Genomic DNA, 18,315 nt, shown 5'->3' with positions numbered 1-18,315 from the left:
TTTGCTCTTAGTTTAGGGAGGCATGGGTGGGGGATAAGCAGTGGTGGGAAGAGAGGGCTAACAACCACTACAATATTGTAATTATCCTGCAATTAAAATAAATAAATAAAATTTTTTAAAAGATGTGAAAAAGCAGATGAGAGCTACTAAGATAGAAGACAGTTACAAGAGGAAGGCGGGCAGTAATCAAATCCTCCATTTATACATCAGCGCTTTTAAGTGCAAAAAGCATTTTCATATCTTATTTGAGTCCTCATAACAACACTGGAAAATAGAACAAGCATTATTCCTCTACTCATTTTGTTGTTGTTGTTAAAAAAAAAATCCAAACAAGTGGAAGCCAACATTCAGGGATTACTGAAACCAATTTTCCAAGGTGACACAGCTGACTGAGCTCGGGATGGGAGGGGAGTTTGGGGGCGAATGGATATATGTATATGTATGGCTGAGTCCCTTTGCTATTCACCTGAAACTACCACAGCATTGTTAATCGCCTATAACCCAATACAAAATGTTTTTGGTGTTAAAAAAATAAATAAAAATAAAGGAAAAAGACCGAGACTCAAATCCAAGTCTCCTGACTTCTGACCCAGCACCAGAGCATGAAAAGGAGGAAAAATAGAGGATGAAGCTGACAGGAAGGCTGAGAAGAGGGTGACGAGCAAGAGGAGCCAAACACCATCCCCACCAATGCCCCAAAGCCCCTGTTTCGAGGCTCCAGGCCTTACCGGAGATTGTGAGACTTCTTTTTTATTTCATTCCAACACAGATTCATGGCTGGTGGTTCCAGGGTTCTGGCGGCACCAACAGACCCGTTGAATAGCTTTGGACTTAGGCAGGATACCCCAGCACCATCGTGAGGTGGTGCGGGGGTGGTGGCAGCAGCTCTAACCTGTACAGAAACACAGACACCTCTACAATCCCTGGAGTGTGCTACACCCTTGTCTGTGCCAAGCCAAGCATGGGACAAGTGTGAACGGGGCAGAGGGGTGGGGAGGGGAGAAGGGGCTGGTTCTAGGATGTGTTTGAGTGGTTGAGAGAAAGAAAGACTCTGTGGTTCTGTTCATGGCAAGGTCCTCTCTTACTGCTGTGCTGTGCTCAGTTATGCCCAACTCTTTGTGACCCCGTGGAGTGTAGCCCACACACACGGGCTTAACACACATGTTAAGCACTTTGAGCTGTGGTTTTAATGGAAAAATTAGTTTCCCAACTTGCCTGGAGAGTCTTGTGTGGGAAAGATGTATGGTTTGGGGGAAAGGAGAGACTAGAGGAGGCTCAGCCACCAGCAGGGCCATTTTCCTTCCACAGAAGGGGAGAAGGTAGACAGGCAGGCATGCAGATGGGTTTCCCCAGGTTGAGATTTCCTCTCCACACTCCCCTGTCCTTCACTCCCTTCTGCTTCTGCCTGAGCATGTCTTGATCTGCTAGGGAGATAGCTAACTCCTGAAGGGCTATTTGGCACAACCCCCATTCCCCCAACCCCCATAATACCCTACAGGGTGAGCAAATGATGGGAGCCTCTTAGCTGTTGATTCTGGTCGGAGTTCTTTGGAGATCAGGACCCCAAATCCTGTCTTAGCCCTTTCTCAACCCATTGAAGATGAGCAGTGCTCTTTAGGACTCTCCTGACTGTGGTGGGAAATACAAGTGGTGAAGAGGGAGAAGGGGGCACCAAGGCCCCCTTGGAAGTAGGACATCTACTACAGATGGCTCTCTCTATCTGTCTCTCTCTCTGAATTTGTACAACAGCCCTTCAGCTTTCTTTTCTAGAAGGTTGAGTAAACTCTGGAACACTGAACTATGAGCCTATGGCTTACCTTGAATGCCATGGTTGCCAGTGTTTGGGCAATTTGAACAGTTCTAACCTAACACAAGTACCTCCAGGATCTCATCTGGGCAGTAGTGCTGGCAGAATTTGTGATAGTAGGAGTGATAATCATAGGAGTTAGCAGTTAAGCATAACCAACCTGTACTAAGAGAGGGCTTCCCAGGTGGTACTAGTGCTAAAGAATCCACCTCCCAGTGCAGGAGACAAAGGAGATGCAGGTTCAGTCCCTGGGTTGGGAAGATTCCCTGAAGAAGGGTATGACAACCTACTCCAATATTCTTTCCTGGAGAATCCCCATGGACAGAGGAGCCTGGTGGGCTGTAGTCCATGGGTCAAAAAGAGTTGGACATGACTGAGTGACTCAGCACACATGAATATATAGAATAAAGAATATTCAAGATTTAAAAAAAGAAAAAACTCCCACAGCTCACAGCCAAACACAGAAGGAGAGGTGGGAGAACAGCAAAGCTCCAGGGCACAGCTCTAGAGTCAGTTGCTCTGCGTTCCCATGAGTGGACCCTACCTGTGCCGCCTGGGGACCCGCTTGCAGGATTAGGCAGCCCCATGATGCTCCTCCGAATGAACTCAGACCCAGCGCTTGGTGAGCTGCAGGCAGAGTCCAGACAGGCTCTGAGCAGGCTCCCTCAGGGAGGGCGAGCAGAGCTGAGCCAGGCCAGGAGGCGGGATCTGTCACCCTGTTTGTTTACTGACCCCCCAGGAATCCAGAGGGGGCGGCTATGTCAGGATTGGGGATGGTGAATCAGGGCTTTGTCCCTGGGGAATTCCGGCTCGCTCCCAACTGGGCCCGCCACACCGGGGCCAGGAGGGCCCTCCCAGGCTGGCAAGGATGGTGAGAGTGGGACTGGGCATTCCATGGTGCTGAGGAGGGGTACGCAGAGGGGAGCTTCTGTTGATTTATGTTCCCTTTGCCTGGAAGACACAAAGAACTCACTCTGCCTCTAGTTCCCTCTCCCCTACCCTGAGGTGGAGGAAAAGATCAGATCACTTTGGTGACAAACCTCTGGTAAGCAGTTTCACCAAGGCCTGGCAAGACAATGAGCTTGAGGATCAGCCTTGTCCTTTAGTAGGTAAGCGTCCTCAGAGACAGTGAGGGTGTATTAGAGGACAGAGCCGTGGGATGGTGGGCAGGAGAAGACTGACCCAAGCCAGCAGTGAAAACGAGTGGGGGCTCTGCCCTGCCTTTGGGAAGAGAGGACAGAGAGCCTTGTCCCCACAGACCTCCCCCTGCACTCTAAGGCCAGGGGGATACATATGGTCTATGGGCATGCGCGCTGGACTTCTGCAGGGTGGGGGAGGGCAAGATGGAACGCAGGAGCTCGGTGCAGGGAGGCTCCTGTGCCCTGCCTCTGCTGTCCTGGGCTACTGGCCTGAGGGGCCCTTCTGGAGGTGGCCACTCCTTTTCCAGCAGACTTGCCTGGGGAAAGGTTAACATTCCCAAGCTGACACCCCCCCACGCCCCAGCACTGAGGGAAAACACTTCGTTTTGACCAAAAAGGGTTCTGTTCCCATCCTCATTTATCTCCCACAGAGTCTTCTGGGCTTTCCACAGTTCCACATTGTTTCCATGCTGAGGCCCACCTACAGGAATAGTTAGAGCAGCTGCCTGAGCCTTTCTTGGGGTCCAGGCTGGGGCCACATGGGGTGAATGGCAAGGGACAACAGGCAAAGAGCAGGGAGCAGCTCTAGCTCCGGGTCACAGCTTGGTTTATGCTGGGGTAACTGGTTGGTCCCAAGCCATCCTCACAGAGTTCCCTGGGCTGGGAATGCCCTAGAGTTAGAAACGGGCTCTTGTGATCCAGCCACAACCAAATTGTCATGGTTCTGATGGAAGCACCCATGATGAACTGGGCTCCACCCATGTTAGCCTTTCAGTCCCTCCAGCCTTCTCAGTTTCCTAAGTGTGAAAAGTGTGAAAGTGTTAATCACTCAGTCATGTCCGACTCTTTTGTGACCCCATGGACTGTAGTCCACCAGGTTCCTCTGTTCATGTAATTCTCCAGGCAAGAATACTGAAGTGGGTTGTCATTTTCTTCTCCAGGGGATCTTCCTGACCCAGGGATTGAACCCTGGTCTCCTGCATTGAGGGCAGATTCTTTACCATCTGAGCCACCAGGGAAGCTCTAGTTTCCTAAACGCCACCCCCCAGTTTGGCTCCCTTAATAGGCTCCTTCACCCTGTTCTCCCCTCAGAGTTCCCCCTACGAATCACAGTCCCCTCTAGCAGAGCTAGGCCCTCAGGCAAATGATGACTAATCCTTGATTTCTTTCCTTATCAATAGCCTTCTACTTCTGTTCTTGTGACCAAGAGAGGGCTTGATCTCACCATTCTCTGTCATAAAATTAAGCCCTCATGTCCCACTGCCTAGGTAGTAAAGCTTGCAGGGAGTGGGCAACGAGCAGGACAAGTCTTCTGGAAGGACCCACGGTTTTCAATCCCTCAACCCTCTGAAAATCCCACTCTGGGGAAGGGGTAGGTAAAGCCTTCGACTGTGTGGATCACAATAAACTATGTTCTGAAAGAGATGGGAATACCAGACCACCTGACCTGCCTCCTGAGAAACCTGTATGCAGGTCAGGAAGCAACAGTAAGAACTGGACATGGAACAACAGACTGGTTCCAAATAGGAAAAGGAGTACGTCAAGGCTGTATATTGTCACCCTGCTTATTTAACTTCTATGCAGAGTACATCATGAGAAACGCTGGACTGGAAGAAGCACAAGCTGGAATCAAGATTGCCAGGAGAAATATCAATAACCTCAGATATGCAGATGACACCACCCTTATGGCAGAAAGTGAAGAGGAACTAAAAAGCCTCTTGATGAAAGTGAAAGAGGAGAGTGAAAAAGTTGGCTTAAAGTTTAACATTCAGAAAACTAAGATCATGGTATCTGGTCCCATCACCTCATGGGAAATAGATGGGGAGACAGTGGAAACAGTGTCAAACTTTATGTTTTTGGGCTCCAAATCACTGCAGATGGTGATTGCAGCCATGAAATTAAAAGACGCTTGCTCCTTGGAAGGAAAGTTATGACCAACCTAGACAGCATATTAAAAAGCAGAGACATTACTTTGCCAACAAAGTTCCGTCTGGTCAAGGCTATGGTTTTTCCAGTGGTCATGTATGGATGTGAGAGTTGGACTGTGAAGAAAGCTGAGCACCGAAAAATTGATGCTTTTAAACTATGGTGTTGGAGAAGACTCTTGAGAGTCCCTTGGACTGCAAGGAGATCCAACCAGTTCATCCTAAAGGAGATCAGTCCTGGGTGTTCATTGGAAGGATTGATGCTGAAGCTGAAACTCCAATACTTTGGCCACCTCATGTGAAGAGTTGACTCATTGGAAAAGACCCTGATGCTGGGAGGGATTGGGGGCAGGAGGAGAAGGGGACGACAGAGGATGAGATGGCTGGATGGCATCACCGACTCAATGGGCATGAGTTTGGGTAAACTCCGGGAGTTGGTGATGGACAGGGAGGCCTGGCGTGCTGCGATTCACGGGGTTGCAAAGAGTCGGACACGACTGAGCAACTGAACTGAACTGAACTGAGGTTTGCAGAGGGACTCTCAGTTGACACTGGCTTTGAGACTATATTACAAGCAGTGAATTCTCTCTGGTTAGATATGTCAAAACAGCTTGGGAGGCCTGGACCTTATGACGTCTGGACCTTCATCGCCTCTCATTCTCCGCCCACATGCGTTCCCCAGTACCTACATTCTCCATCCCTGCCACCTTGGTATCTCTCTTCCTCCACCATATACATTCAGTGGCTGTTCACACCACCCATAGTGACCCAGCATCTCAGTCCATCTGTGAGATTCTAAGAAACATAGTACTTTCACACACTCCCATAGCCTCTGAACCCCAAAGCAATATGTGTACTAAGTTGCTTCAGTTGTGTCTGACTTTTTGCCACCCCATGGACTGTAGCCCATCAGGCTCCTCTGTTCATGGGATTCTATAGGCAAGAATATTGGAGTGGGTAGCCATTTCCTTTTCCAGGTGATCTTCCCCACCCAGGGATTGAACCTGAGTCTCTTGCGTCTCCTGCACTGGCAGATGGGTGTTTTACTACTGAGCCACCTGGGAAGGTTAAGTATTATAGGGCAAGGCAAAATATGCTTATACATCTCCCTTGTCTAGTCAACTTTCCCTTGTACTTCCTTCATTGCCAGGAAAGTGGGTTGCCCTCTGGGATTACTGTCTCTCACACCCCCTCTGCCCACCTGGCACCACACACAGGCTGGCACATTCAGCCCCACCACTCCAGTTGTAGGGGAGGAGAGAGAGGACAGGCCAGTAGGAAGCTCAGGAGATCCTCAGTGGGGTTAACCCAGGAGCTGTGAGTAGGACCGGGGACTTGAGAGGAAGAGCCAATGGAGGGAGAGGAAATATTCTGCAGGTACAGCATATGAGGAAACTGCAGGGAAGTCAAGGCAAAGGAAGGTCCTGCCTTGTCCTAGGCTATGCCCTGAAGGAGCACACTTTTCCAGGACCTCCCCTGGAAGCTTAACATGAAACCAGCCACCTTAGTCATTGTGGGCTCTTTGGCTTGTCCAGATCAGCACACTTCCTTTGCCCCATAAAAGGCCTCATGAACGACAGGGATGGGTCAGAGGAGGCCTCTTTCTGTGCAAGGGGTTTCATGTGTATGAAGACTACCCTTGAGCCTTAAGAAGCATGGATACCCACAAGAACACACACAGAGCCTACATCCACCCTCTCTTCACTGTTCTGTCTTTTGCTCTGAGCCTCTTACCTGAGGCTGGGGGCAGGTGCTTCGGAGGCTACGGCTGTGATGGAAGTTGTCAGCTGCCCGCCACTTATGACATCGTGGGAGGGTGTAAGGGCATCCCTGCATGACCATAGGTTGCATCAGAACCAAGGCTCATGGGGGTGGGTGAAGACAGGCAGTGCATCAGTTGTTGAGCATAAGCACCTGGAAAAGTAACAAGGACAGATTTAGAGTCAAAACATATAAAAGGCTTGTAAATGCAGCACTTACCCAGGGGTGCCTTGACCAGTTATGTCAATAAGTATTCAAAGCTTACTGACCTATCCAATAGTTTTTCCCAGGCCATCAAGCACCATAAAGGACTTGAGTTAATAATTGATCAAGGAAGTATCTATCGTTTCTCTATTGTGCTTTGTGCTAGAGACAAAAAGATGATATGCTGTCTGAGATCTCATCTCATAAGGTGTGGGATATGGAGGGGGACAGTCATGTAAGCTGATCATTGTTTAGTCATTAAGTTATGTCTGGCTCTTTTGTGACCCCATGGACTGCACTGTGTCAGGATCCTCTGTCCATGGAATTTTCCAGGCAAGAATACTGGAGTGGCTTACCATTTCCTTCTCCAGGGGATCTTCCTGACCCAGGGGTTGAATCTGTATCTCCTACATTGGCCAGCAAATTGTTTACCACTGAGCCACAAGGGAAGCCCATGTAAGCTGATAATGATAATAAAATACTTATGCAGCAGATGCTATAAATGAGGTTTCACCAGAAGGTTAGGGGAGCAAGAATATGGAATAACTAACTCAATCTGAGCATATGCAGAGATTTCAGACCAATTGCATTTGAGATGAGTCTTGAAGGATGTGGAGATATTTGCCTGTGCAGAGAAGGGGAGAAAGGGAGAAGCATATTCCTAGCAGAGGGAGCCACCTGTGCAAAGGTGGATGTCACCCAAAAAAGCACAACATGCTCAGAGAACACTAAGTTCAGTATAGCTGGAGTTTGGGAGATGAAAAGACATGGTGAGGAGTTCACATACAGAGAGAACAGACATGGGGAAAATCAAGCCATAAAGTGTTATTGCATTAATGGTAGAAGTATTTATGGGATGGAGTGAAGGGATGGATGAAGTGAGCCCTACCTGGTCATGTCAGAAGTCTCCCTAGAGGAAATATTCTTGAGGTGAGTCATGAAAGAGAAACTGGATTGCCATTAGACAGAGAATATAAAACAAAAAAGAACATTCCAAACAGCAGAAAAATCAAATATATGGTGCCGATCAGAGTACAGGTAGGTGCTTTGGCGGGGAGTACCAGATGAGGCTGTGACCAGATTGGGTCACGGCTTGAATGATAAGCAGAGGATTCTAGGCTTTATCTTGTAGACAATATGGAGGTACTGAAGATTTTCAGCAGGGGAGTGACACAACCAGATTTGCATTTTAGTAGGAGCCCTCTGTCTACCTTGTGGAGTGAGTCTCCCAAAGGAAGAATCCATTTAGAAGCTGTCAAAACAGGCAGGCAGTTGCAGGGCGGAGGGAGCAGAGAACATGGCATTGAGATACATTGAAGAGGTAAAGCACACTGGATTCAGTGATCACTTGGATATGAAAAGTAAGAGAGGTGAAGGAGTTAAAGGCTTATAATGTGGGAGCTAGATGAATAATGTTGCCAACAACAGGAGGGGAAAACAGAAGAAGCAAATTTGGTGTGGTAGGGGAGTGAGATCAGTGTTCTGTAATAAGCTATTCTTGAGACATGTTCGGCTTTTGAAGTCAACAGGTAAGACAAGAGTGAAAAAGTTAAATGTACCAAACCAATTGACAGTTTGGTGAATGAACACACATCTGATTAGGATGGGTGGCTAAGATAATGATTGCAGATGATATAAGTGGTATCTTTTCATGCTGGACAAAGATGTGCAAACTTTGATACAATGGCAAGAAGTGAACATCTCTCTTTTTTAAAACTTTTAATTTTTATTGGAGTATAGCTGATTAACAATATTGTGATAGTTTCAGATGGACAGTAGAGGGACTCAGCCATACATATACATGTATCCATTCTCCCCCAAACTCCCCTCCAATCCAGGCTGCCACAAAACTTGGAGCAGGGTTCCCTGTGCTCCACAGTAGGTCCTTGTTGGTTATCCATTTTAAATATAGCAGTGTGTACATGTCCATCCCCAAACTCCCAAACTATCCCTTCCCACATCCTTTCCTCCGGCAACTATAAGCTGTTCTTGAAGTCTGTGAATCTGTTTCTGTTTTGTAAATAAGTTCATTTGTATTATGTCCTTTTAGATCCTACATATAAGGGATGATTCCTGACACTGCTGATTAAATAGCCACCATTTTTAGTTTCTACTTCAGTGGTTCCCAACATAAGGGCCCCTTCTTAAAATTTAAAAAAAAAATCTCACTTCACCCACTCACACCTACAAAGGAGCTGTACTTTTAGTACTTACAGAGTGAGAAAGACACTTATACATTTAAAGATCTGTGGACTCCTTGAACTAAGTTACCCTTCCCTCCTCCTCGTGGGTCCATGGTCCAAAAACTGGGGACTATTACAGATCACACAAATGCAAGAACTTATGGTCTGAAGGACATTTTATTGTGATCAAAGTCCCTAGAGATCGCACAGCTACATAATTCCTCATCTCTAAAGAGATTACCCCAAAGAATGATTGAAAAGATGGCTCCTCTCTGATCCAATACCAATATAAAAGAATTAATCACTAAGACTTCTCTGGTGGTCCAGTGGTTAAGAATCTGTCTGCCAGTGCAGGGGACATGGGTTCGATCCCTGATCCAGGAAGACTCTGTGTGTCATGGAGCAACAAAACCTGTGTGCCACAACTAATAAGACTGTGCTCTAGAGCCCACAAGCCACAATTACTGAGCCCCTGTGCTGCAACTACTGAAGCTTGAGTGCCCTAGAGCCCATGTTCCACAACAAGAGTAAGTTTGTGTGCTCAGCCATATCTGACTCTTTGTGGCCCCATGGACTATAGCCCACCAGGCTCCTCTGCCCATGGAATTTTCCAGGCAAGAGTACTAGAGTGAAGTGCTGTTTCCTACTCCAGAGCATCTTCTAGACTCAGGGATTGAACTCGAGTTTCTAGCATCTCTTGCACTGGCAAGTGGATTCTTTACCACTAGCAACACCTGGGAAACCCACAACAAGAGGAGCTACCGCAATGAGAAGCCCAAGCACCAAAACTAGAGACTAGCCCCCACTTGCCGCAACAACTAGAGAAAGTCCACACTCAGCAATGAAGATCCAGTGCAGCCAAGAAAAAAATTAATTAATTAAATTTAAAAAATTAATCACACAGTTAAAAAATGAAGTATTGCTACGGACATATTGTAACTATGAAGGCTACAAAAGTTTTGCTTTCAGACCTCTTTTTACATTAACATTTTTAATTTTTGTTGATTATACAAGCAATACCTGTTCTTTATAGAAAAATGGAAAATACAGAAAATCATAACTGAAAATAAAAATAACCTATACTACTACTATCCAGAGGTAGCCAGCCATTACTAACAGGTATGAATCCTTACAGTAGTTTTTCTGTGAAAAATATATACTTGCACTTTGGAAATAAAATTGTCATCATATTATTTATATATTAATTATAGAGCTATAATTTTATATCATGCTTTTTAAATTTGCCATTTATATCAGGATCAGTTTAAAATTTCATTAACTATTCCTCTAACATATGACTTCTAATGGTTGCAAAGGTTATAGAGTCCTGTGGTTGAGGCCATGGGCTTTGGCATCAGACAGACCTAGGGTCAAACCCACTCTATTCAATCTATTAGCAGTGTGGCCTGGGAGAAATTAACCTCTCTGAGCTTCAGGGCCCTCATCTGTAAAATGGGGATGACTGCCTTTGTAGTCTTGTTCTAGTGACTAAAAATTAATAATGTATTTAAATAACTTAGCACAGTGTCTGGCAATAGTATGCTATTCAATAAATGTTAGCTTAAATCATTGTTGTATAATATTCCATGGAATGGATAAAGCATAATTTATTTTAACAGTAAAACATGTCACACTGCAGTTTATAGCCTTGTGCATATTTGTGATTCTTTTTTTAATTTAAATTATTTATTTAGTTTACTTTACAACATTGTATTGGTTTTGCCATACATTGACTTGAATCCGCCATGGGTGTACATGTGTTCCCCATCCTGAACCCCTCCCAACTCCCTCCCCATCCCATCCCTCTGGGTCATCCCAGTGCACCAGCCCCGAGCATCCTGTATCATGCATCAAACCTGGACTGGCGATTTGTTTCACATATGATAATTTACATGTTTCAATTCCATTCTCCCCTATCTTCCCACCCTTGCCCTCTCCCACAGAGTCCAAAAGACTATTCAATACATCTATGTCTCTCTTGCTGTCTTGCATACAGGGTTATCGTTACCATCTTTCTAAATTCCATATATATGCGTTAGTATACTGTATTGGTGTAAAAATATGGAATGCGTCACTTGCACAGGGGCCATGTTAATCTTCTCTGTATTATTCCAATTTTAGTATATGTGCTGCCAAAGCGAGCACCATATTTGTGATTCTTAAGATAATTTTCTAGAAGGGAGAGTTTCTGGATTAAAGGGCATGAACCAATTTCACACTTGTATTAATAATGAAAGTGAAAGTCTCTCAGTCGTGTCCGACTCTTTGTGACCCATGGACTGTATAGTCCATGGAATTCTGCAGGCCAGAATACTGGAGTGGGTAGCTGTTCCCTTCTCCAGGGGATCTTTCCAACCCAGGGATCGAACCCAGGTCTCCCTCATTGCAGGCAGATTCTTTACCAACTGAGCTATCAGGGAAGCCCTGTATTAATAATACATCCTTCTAAATTGCCCTAACAAAAATTAGATCACTTTATACCACCCTCAACAATCTATGAGAGAGCCTGTTTCCCAGCACACTTGCCAACAATGAATATTCTTTTTTTAAAAAAAATCTTTGCCAATTTTGTAAGTGAAGATGGCGTCTTGAGAATTACTTTGTATTTCCTTAGTTACTTGAAATGCTTAACTTTTCCCCTACATTTTTAGTGGCCAGTTGTATTTCTTTTTTCATAAACTCTTTTTCTCTCTTGAGGTTCACCCCTCTACAGATTAAATTCCTTCCTTCATATTCTCCTCTACTGACCTGATATGAGTTTGATGCTTCACAAAATAACAAATCCAGGTATCAGGGAACTCAGATTTTCTAATCCCAATGCTGGCAAAAAAGGAATAAACTCTTTCTGTTCCTGGAATGACTATCCTCTCCTCTTTTCAGATTATGCCATTGACTGTGACTTCAAGTCATTTCACCTCTCTAGACCTTGATTTGCTAAAATGTTAATGTTAACAGTTGCCACACATCAAAATTTTTGCTGTTTTAGTAGAACATACTTTTGTAGCCTGCTGTACTGTCTGTCATATGATCTGTCATAGACAGATGAAGATGATGAGACCAAAGTGAACCTGGACCTCCTGACTTCTGGCCAGGGCTCTTTGTTCTACATAAAGATTCTTCTTTCTGCCTCTTTATTTATCTCCATCCTGTCCTAATTACCACCTGTACATATTGATTCTCTTCCTACTTCTCCTTTTAACTTGCAGAAGCTGTGAAGAATTGGAGATGAATCTGAATTGGTCCCCAAATGGCCAAGTGTGGAAAATAAGACATGTAAACAAAGAAAGTATCACTTAAGGGAGAAATGATTCATACCTTCTGCAGGACACAGACATCAAGTTATGAGAGGTCACAGAGCAGGAACTGTTCCTTTCAAGTTGAAGGGATTTAGGATGTATTTATGGAAGAGATGTTTTTGAGCTAAGGTGAGAGAGGAAGATTTGGGTGTATGAAGTAGTATGGAGGATGCTTTTGGGGTAGAATTCATTCATCTGTGCTCTCCCCTAGGGATCCTGCTAGATACACAGCTGTGACTTTTTCCCACTAGGAATACTCTTTTCCTAATTCTCAAAGCCACACACAGGCCCTTCCAGGAGGATTCAGGGGGAGACACTGTTTAACTTGGGCAGAGATAAAAGCTTTAAAAACATATGGGGAATACCATGATTTCAGCATGAAAGCAAGATTGTTGGCTAGTAGAGGACAAAATTCATACCCATTATTAATTTCTACTCCACACATTTTTAAACACAGAGCCAGACACAGAGCAGGTATCAGTGACTTCATTTTTTTTAAATGGAAGTTTAGTTGGTTTACAATATTACATTTGTTTTAGGTGTGCAACATAATAATTTAGTATTTTTATAGATAATCCTCCATTTAAAGTTATTATCAACTAATGGCTATGTTCTTTGTGCTATACAATATATCCTTGTTGATTATTTTACGCATAGACAAGTACTATGTGAAATATAAAAAATAAAACAAACAAGTATATATAACAAAACTAAAACAGATTCCCCAGATTCACAGATACAGAAAACGCTAGTGGTTACCAGTGGGGAAAGGGAATTAGGAAGAGACACAAATTGACTTGATGTATTGAATTGAACTCCAACTAGGTGAGTGTAACAGTTCCTCAATTTTGTAGGTACAAATTCCAGATAACATGAAGAGAAAGGCTTTGGATATACACATTTCTTGTGTTTGTGTGAATGATGTATACAGAACATTAGCATTTGAAGCAAGGCTTGAAATGAAAAACAAACAAACAAAACAAAACAAACAAACTGCAAACGACCTAAATGTCCATTACTCAGGGACTTGTTAAATAAATAATGGTGTATGCATACAATGGAATTCTATATAGCTATTAAAACCGGAACTAACTCTTTATGCGCCAATATAGAATGATCTCTTGAGGTAAAGTTTTAAGTAAAAAGAAAATAAGAAAAAAGTGGTTAGTTTAATCTGTTTTAAAACAAAACATGTGCTTATATGTACAATAAAATACCTTTGGAAATATACAAAAGAACCTGTTAATGTAGATTGTCTTTGGAGAAGGGAACCAAGTGACTACTAAACAGATGGGAGAATTCCTTCCACTCTTTTGAAATTTTTTTCCCTTATTTTCTCTCTTTTTAAAACTGAGAAATATAACTTACAAAAAGTACATAAAATATATGTGTAAAATATATTGAATTATGACAAAGCAAATCCCCATGTAATCTCTGCTTGGGTGGAGAAATAGAATAATTATTTACATCCACAAAAGCCCTGTGTCACCGGGACTTCCCTGGTGGCACACTGGATAGGAGTCTGCCTGCCAATGCAGGGGACACAGGTTCAATCCCTGGTCTGGGAAGATTTCACATGCCGCAGAGCAACTAAGCCCGCATGCCGCAACTACTGAGCTCGAGTGCTGCAACTACTGAAGTCCGCACACCTAGAGCCTCTGCTCTGCAACAAGAGAAGCACTGCAAAAAGAAGCTTGTGCACCACAACTAGAGAGTAGCCCCCACTCACTGCAACTAGAGAAAGTCTGTGCAAAAGCAACAAAGACCCCACACAGCCAAAAATAAATAAATAAATAAAATTAAAAATCCCTTTCACTTTTCACTTTCATGCATTGGAGAAGGAAATGGCAACCCACTCCAGTGTTCTTGCCTGGAGAATCCCAGGGACGGAGGAGCCTGGTGGGCTGCCGTCTATGGGGTCACACAGAGTCGGACACGACTGAAGCGACTTAGCAGCAGTGTCACCAATAGGAGATATAGTTTTTACTGAATATCCTTCTGTACCTTTGGAATTTTGAGGTGTGTGAATACATTAGCTATTTAACAGCTACTTTCTCCCTTCTTTCCAACTCCTCACCAAAGTACCACAGACATCATCAACTGTTTTATGGAAAGGTTGATATAGCAGCTTTTCCATAGCCAAAAAGCAGTAACAGTTAAAATTTACTTTATTCTATGTTTTGTGTATGTTAACTAATCAGTCTACATACAGGAAGTCATGGAATCCTCAGGACAATCTTATGAAGTAGTTACTACTGCTGTCTATATTGTGTAGATAAGAACATGGAGGCACACAGCAGTAAGTAACTTGTTCAAAGTGATATTGTGACTATGAGGTAGGGAACTGGGATTTATATCCAAGGCCAGTGTGTCCCAGAATACAAGTTCTTTACTGCTACACTCTTCTGCCTTTGTAAATTCTAGAACTTGGGCTCTGAGGCACTGTGGTCACCAACACTTGGCAAGTAGAGAAAATTCGTGGCTCTGGGCCACCAGCTGGGAGCCCAAGGGCTGACTCAGACATGCTACTACCCAGGCAAAGACACAAGCAGTTAAGAATGGACAGGATGCAGTGGGTCTGGGGTATCACCCAGCTGGCAAATCCTACAGACCATTTAAATGACCTTCCCAGGACATCTGGTCAACTCTCCCAGTCTGACCTCAGAGCTTCCCCAGTGCCTAAGAGCTAGGTAAATATTTTTTGAATGAATGAATAAACTCTTTCTACCTATAAACTGGGAAAGTTTAGAAACCTAGCCTACACAAATATATGCAGAGGTGGATGAGGGTATCTGCTGCAGTTTTTTGGTTGCAATAGCAAGACTGCAATCAACTCAGATGTCCATCAACAAGGGACTAGTTAAGTGGACTGTGTCAGACAGGTGGCACAGCCTGACAGTGAAGGTGTGGGCTCTGAGCCAGCACACTCGGGTTTGCATCCTGGCTTCTCGACCTATCAGCACAGGTTTGGACAAGATCCCTGACTTCGTATTTCAGTCCCTGCATCTGTGAAACAAGGATAACAGAAAGACGTACTTCATAGACAGCCTTGTTGTCAGGACTTAATTCACAGTTACCATCTAGCAAGCACTCAAGTCTTTTCTCTTATTGCGGTCACTCATGCCATGAAGTGACAGGGGCTTCGCTGATAGCTCAGTCAGTAAAGAATCTGCCTACAGTACAGGAGACCTGGGTTTGATCCCTGGGTCAGGAAGATCCCTTGGAGGAGGGCATGGCAACCCACTCCAGTATTCTTACCTAGAAAATCCCATGGACAGAGGAACTTGGTAGGCTACAGTCCATGGGGTCAAAAGAGTCAGACACAACTTAGTGACTAAACCACCATGCCATGAAATATTATGTAGCTGTTAAAAAAGAAAGAGGTAAAAAAAAAGAAAGAAAGAGGTAGATCTGTACCCACTGATTTGAACAGATGCCAAAGATATGTATTTTAGGTTTTAAAATAGTTTCAGAGTGAATGTGTCTGGTATAACTCCAATTTTGTAAAAAAAAAAAAAACATGAAAAATCTCTTCTTTCTGTGTATGCACAGAAAGAAAGCCTACAAGGATACACAAATTGTTCAGTGACATTTCTTCTGGAGAGTTGTGTTAAGGGGACTCTCATGTTGATTTTATACACTTTGTCTGTTTGTGTGTATAAAGTTTTTTATAACAAGGATTTATTGTTCTTGGATGAAAATAAATAGGGAGGCTCAGGAAAGAACAAGGTAGTGAAAAGAAGACCCTATTTTGTGAGTACGGATTCCTCTCTCCAATTCAAGGTGACACTGCACAATGGCTCTCCCCTCACAGCACTGCCTTTCTACCTGACAGCATGGCACTAAGATATGAGACACACATTTCATTCGTACCAAACCTTGTTATGTGTTCCTAAAATAATTCCTGCAATGTAGCCAAAAACCAAGTTTCTGCTTCAGATTCTCTCACTTAATGAATAAATCATGGGCCACAGATTGTCAAGCTGGTAGAGACCTTAGAGATTATCTAGGCCAACCCCCTCATTTACAAATGGAAACAATGAAATGTGTTTCTGAGAAGGGTAGCTATCAAGCAATTTTGAGAAAGAAAATTTCTTTTGCATTGGAAAAAAAATCAGAGATGCATCCTTATGAGGAGAATTTTATTATAAAAACTAATTAATAAACAAACTTATGGTTACCAATGGGGAAAAGAGGGAGGGATAAATTAGGAACTTGGGATTAACATATACACACTACTATATATAAAATAGATGGCCAACAAGGACCTACTTATAGCACAAGGAACTATACTCAGTATCCTATAATAAGCCATAATGGAAAAGAATATGAATATATATGTATATGTGTGTATATAACTAAATCACTATGCTATACATCTGAAACTAAAACAATATTGTCATTCAACTATATTCCAATTAAAAAAAGGATAAAGAAAACCAAATGAAATAAAAGATATAGGAATTGGAAAGGAAAAAAGAAACAATTAATGCAATGTATCTGAAACCTTTACACACTGCTGGTGGAAGTATAAATTATTAACCATTTTGGAGAGCAAACTGACAATATCTCCCAAAAGTGAAGATTCTCATACCCCGTGACAGGACAATTCCCTTCTAAATATATAGCCAATAGCAATAGTCACATAAGAATATCTCCACAGAAATGATCATAGTAGCCCTAATTGTGAGCCCAAAACTGGAAACAGCCTAAATGTCCGTCAACTGCAGTGGATAAATAAATCATGGCATATTTCTTAAACGGAATGCTATATAACAGTGAAAAGTGAATGAACCAGAGCCACATGTCACAATGTGGATGAATTTCACAAATATAGCATTGAAGAGAAAAAAAATTGGAGAAGGATACATACCATTGAAATACATTTTTAAAACATAAAGCAGTGGCATACAGTGCTTAAAGACACATACATATGCAGTACAAATATAAATAAATGCATGAGAGGAACTTTGATCACAGAGGATAGACAGAGGATTTCAAGTCTATTGGTGATGTTTTTTCTTAAGCTAGGTGGTGAATATCCTGATTTTCATTATATTATTCTTTACACCTCTTTGAATACCCCCAAATTTTCTAGCACATTGTATAAAAAAATGCAACAAATCACATGCTGAAAGGGAAATTCAGAATTTTCAGATACAACAAAATAACTAAAGAAATCTGTAAGGTACAAATGTCTCACTAAAAATGACAGGATCATTCCTTCAACCTGCTTCTTTTCCCTGGGACTCTTTTCACAGAACGGAAACTGCTGCATGTGTGCTCAGTTGCTCAGTCGTGTCCGACTCTTTGTGACCCCATGGACTGTAACCCGTCAGGCTCCTCTGTCCATGGGATTTCCCAGGCAAGAATACTGGAGTGGGTTGCCGTGCCCTTCTCCAGGGAATCTTTCTGACCCAGGGATTGAACCTGAGTCTTCTGAATTGCAGATGGATGCTTTACCACTGAGCCACCAAGGAAGCCCAGGGAACCTGCTAAAGGACAGCAATTGGGCATAAAGGACTGAGAATGAGGATATATGGGTTCACTCTCTCAGATACTCAAAAAGAACAATTTCATTAAACCTCTCAAATTTTCACCCTTTAAAATGTGGTGCTGGATTAGATTATTTTACAAGTTTTTTTCCATACGTCAATTTATTCCAGGATTTTTATTTATTTATTTTTTTGAGCAGCAATTCCTAACACTGTGTGTGCAAGATACAAAAATTTTTCCATGGAGAAAAGAGGTCCCTGGTCAAATCCATGTGGATTTCACTGGGTTGAACAGAATTAAACAGATTTCTTTACAGTAGTACTTCGCAAAGCCTTTAATACACTTATATATATGATGACTGTCCAAAAAGAGAATTCAGTTATGAATCATTTTCAAAAAAAGAAAAAGATTGGACCATAGAATACACCCCACCCCCCACCACCACTCCTTATTTTAAAACAGAATCTATTAACATTCTCTGCAAACAGTGTTCTGTGGAACATC

General features: G+C 43.1%; 1 protein-coding gene and 1 pseudogene across 4 annotated transcripts in view; both read right to left on the bottom strand.

Annotated features, from left to right (window-relative positions):
• DRP2 (dystrophin related protein 2) overlaps positions 1–18,315 on the bottom strand; it is a 49,800-nt gene that overhangs the window by 27,288 nt on the left and 4,197 nt on the right. For 3 of the 4 annotated variants that reach the window (XM_043896802.1, XM_043896801.1, XM_043896803.1), the window contains exons 3-4: positions 6,606–6,785; positions 729–892 (exon numbers count right to left, since the gene is read on the bottom strand). In XM_043896802.1, coding sequence (XP_043752737.1) covers positions 729–892; positions 6,606–6,722 — 281 coding nt within the window. In that variant the 5' untranslated portion in view covers positions 6,723–6,785. Of the gene's footprint in view, positions 1–728; positions 893–2,351; positions 2,446–6,605; positions 6,786–18,315 lie in introns of those variants that run through there. The other variant, XM_043896804.1, reaches the window with a different exon arrangement.
• Positions 11,075–11,164, bottom strand: LOC122691053 (annotated as a pseudogene).

This window comes from Cervus elaphus, chromosome X (assembly GCF_910594005.1).
Source record: "Cervus elaphus chromosome X, mCerEla1.1, whole genome shotgun sequence".
Lineage (NCBI taxonomy): Eukaryota > Metazoa > Chordata > Mammalia > Artiodactyla > Cervidae > Cervus > Cervus elaphus.
Note: the sequence above shows the minus strand (reverse complement) of the source record. Positions and strands in the feature narration are given on the sequence as shown.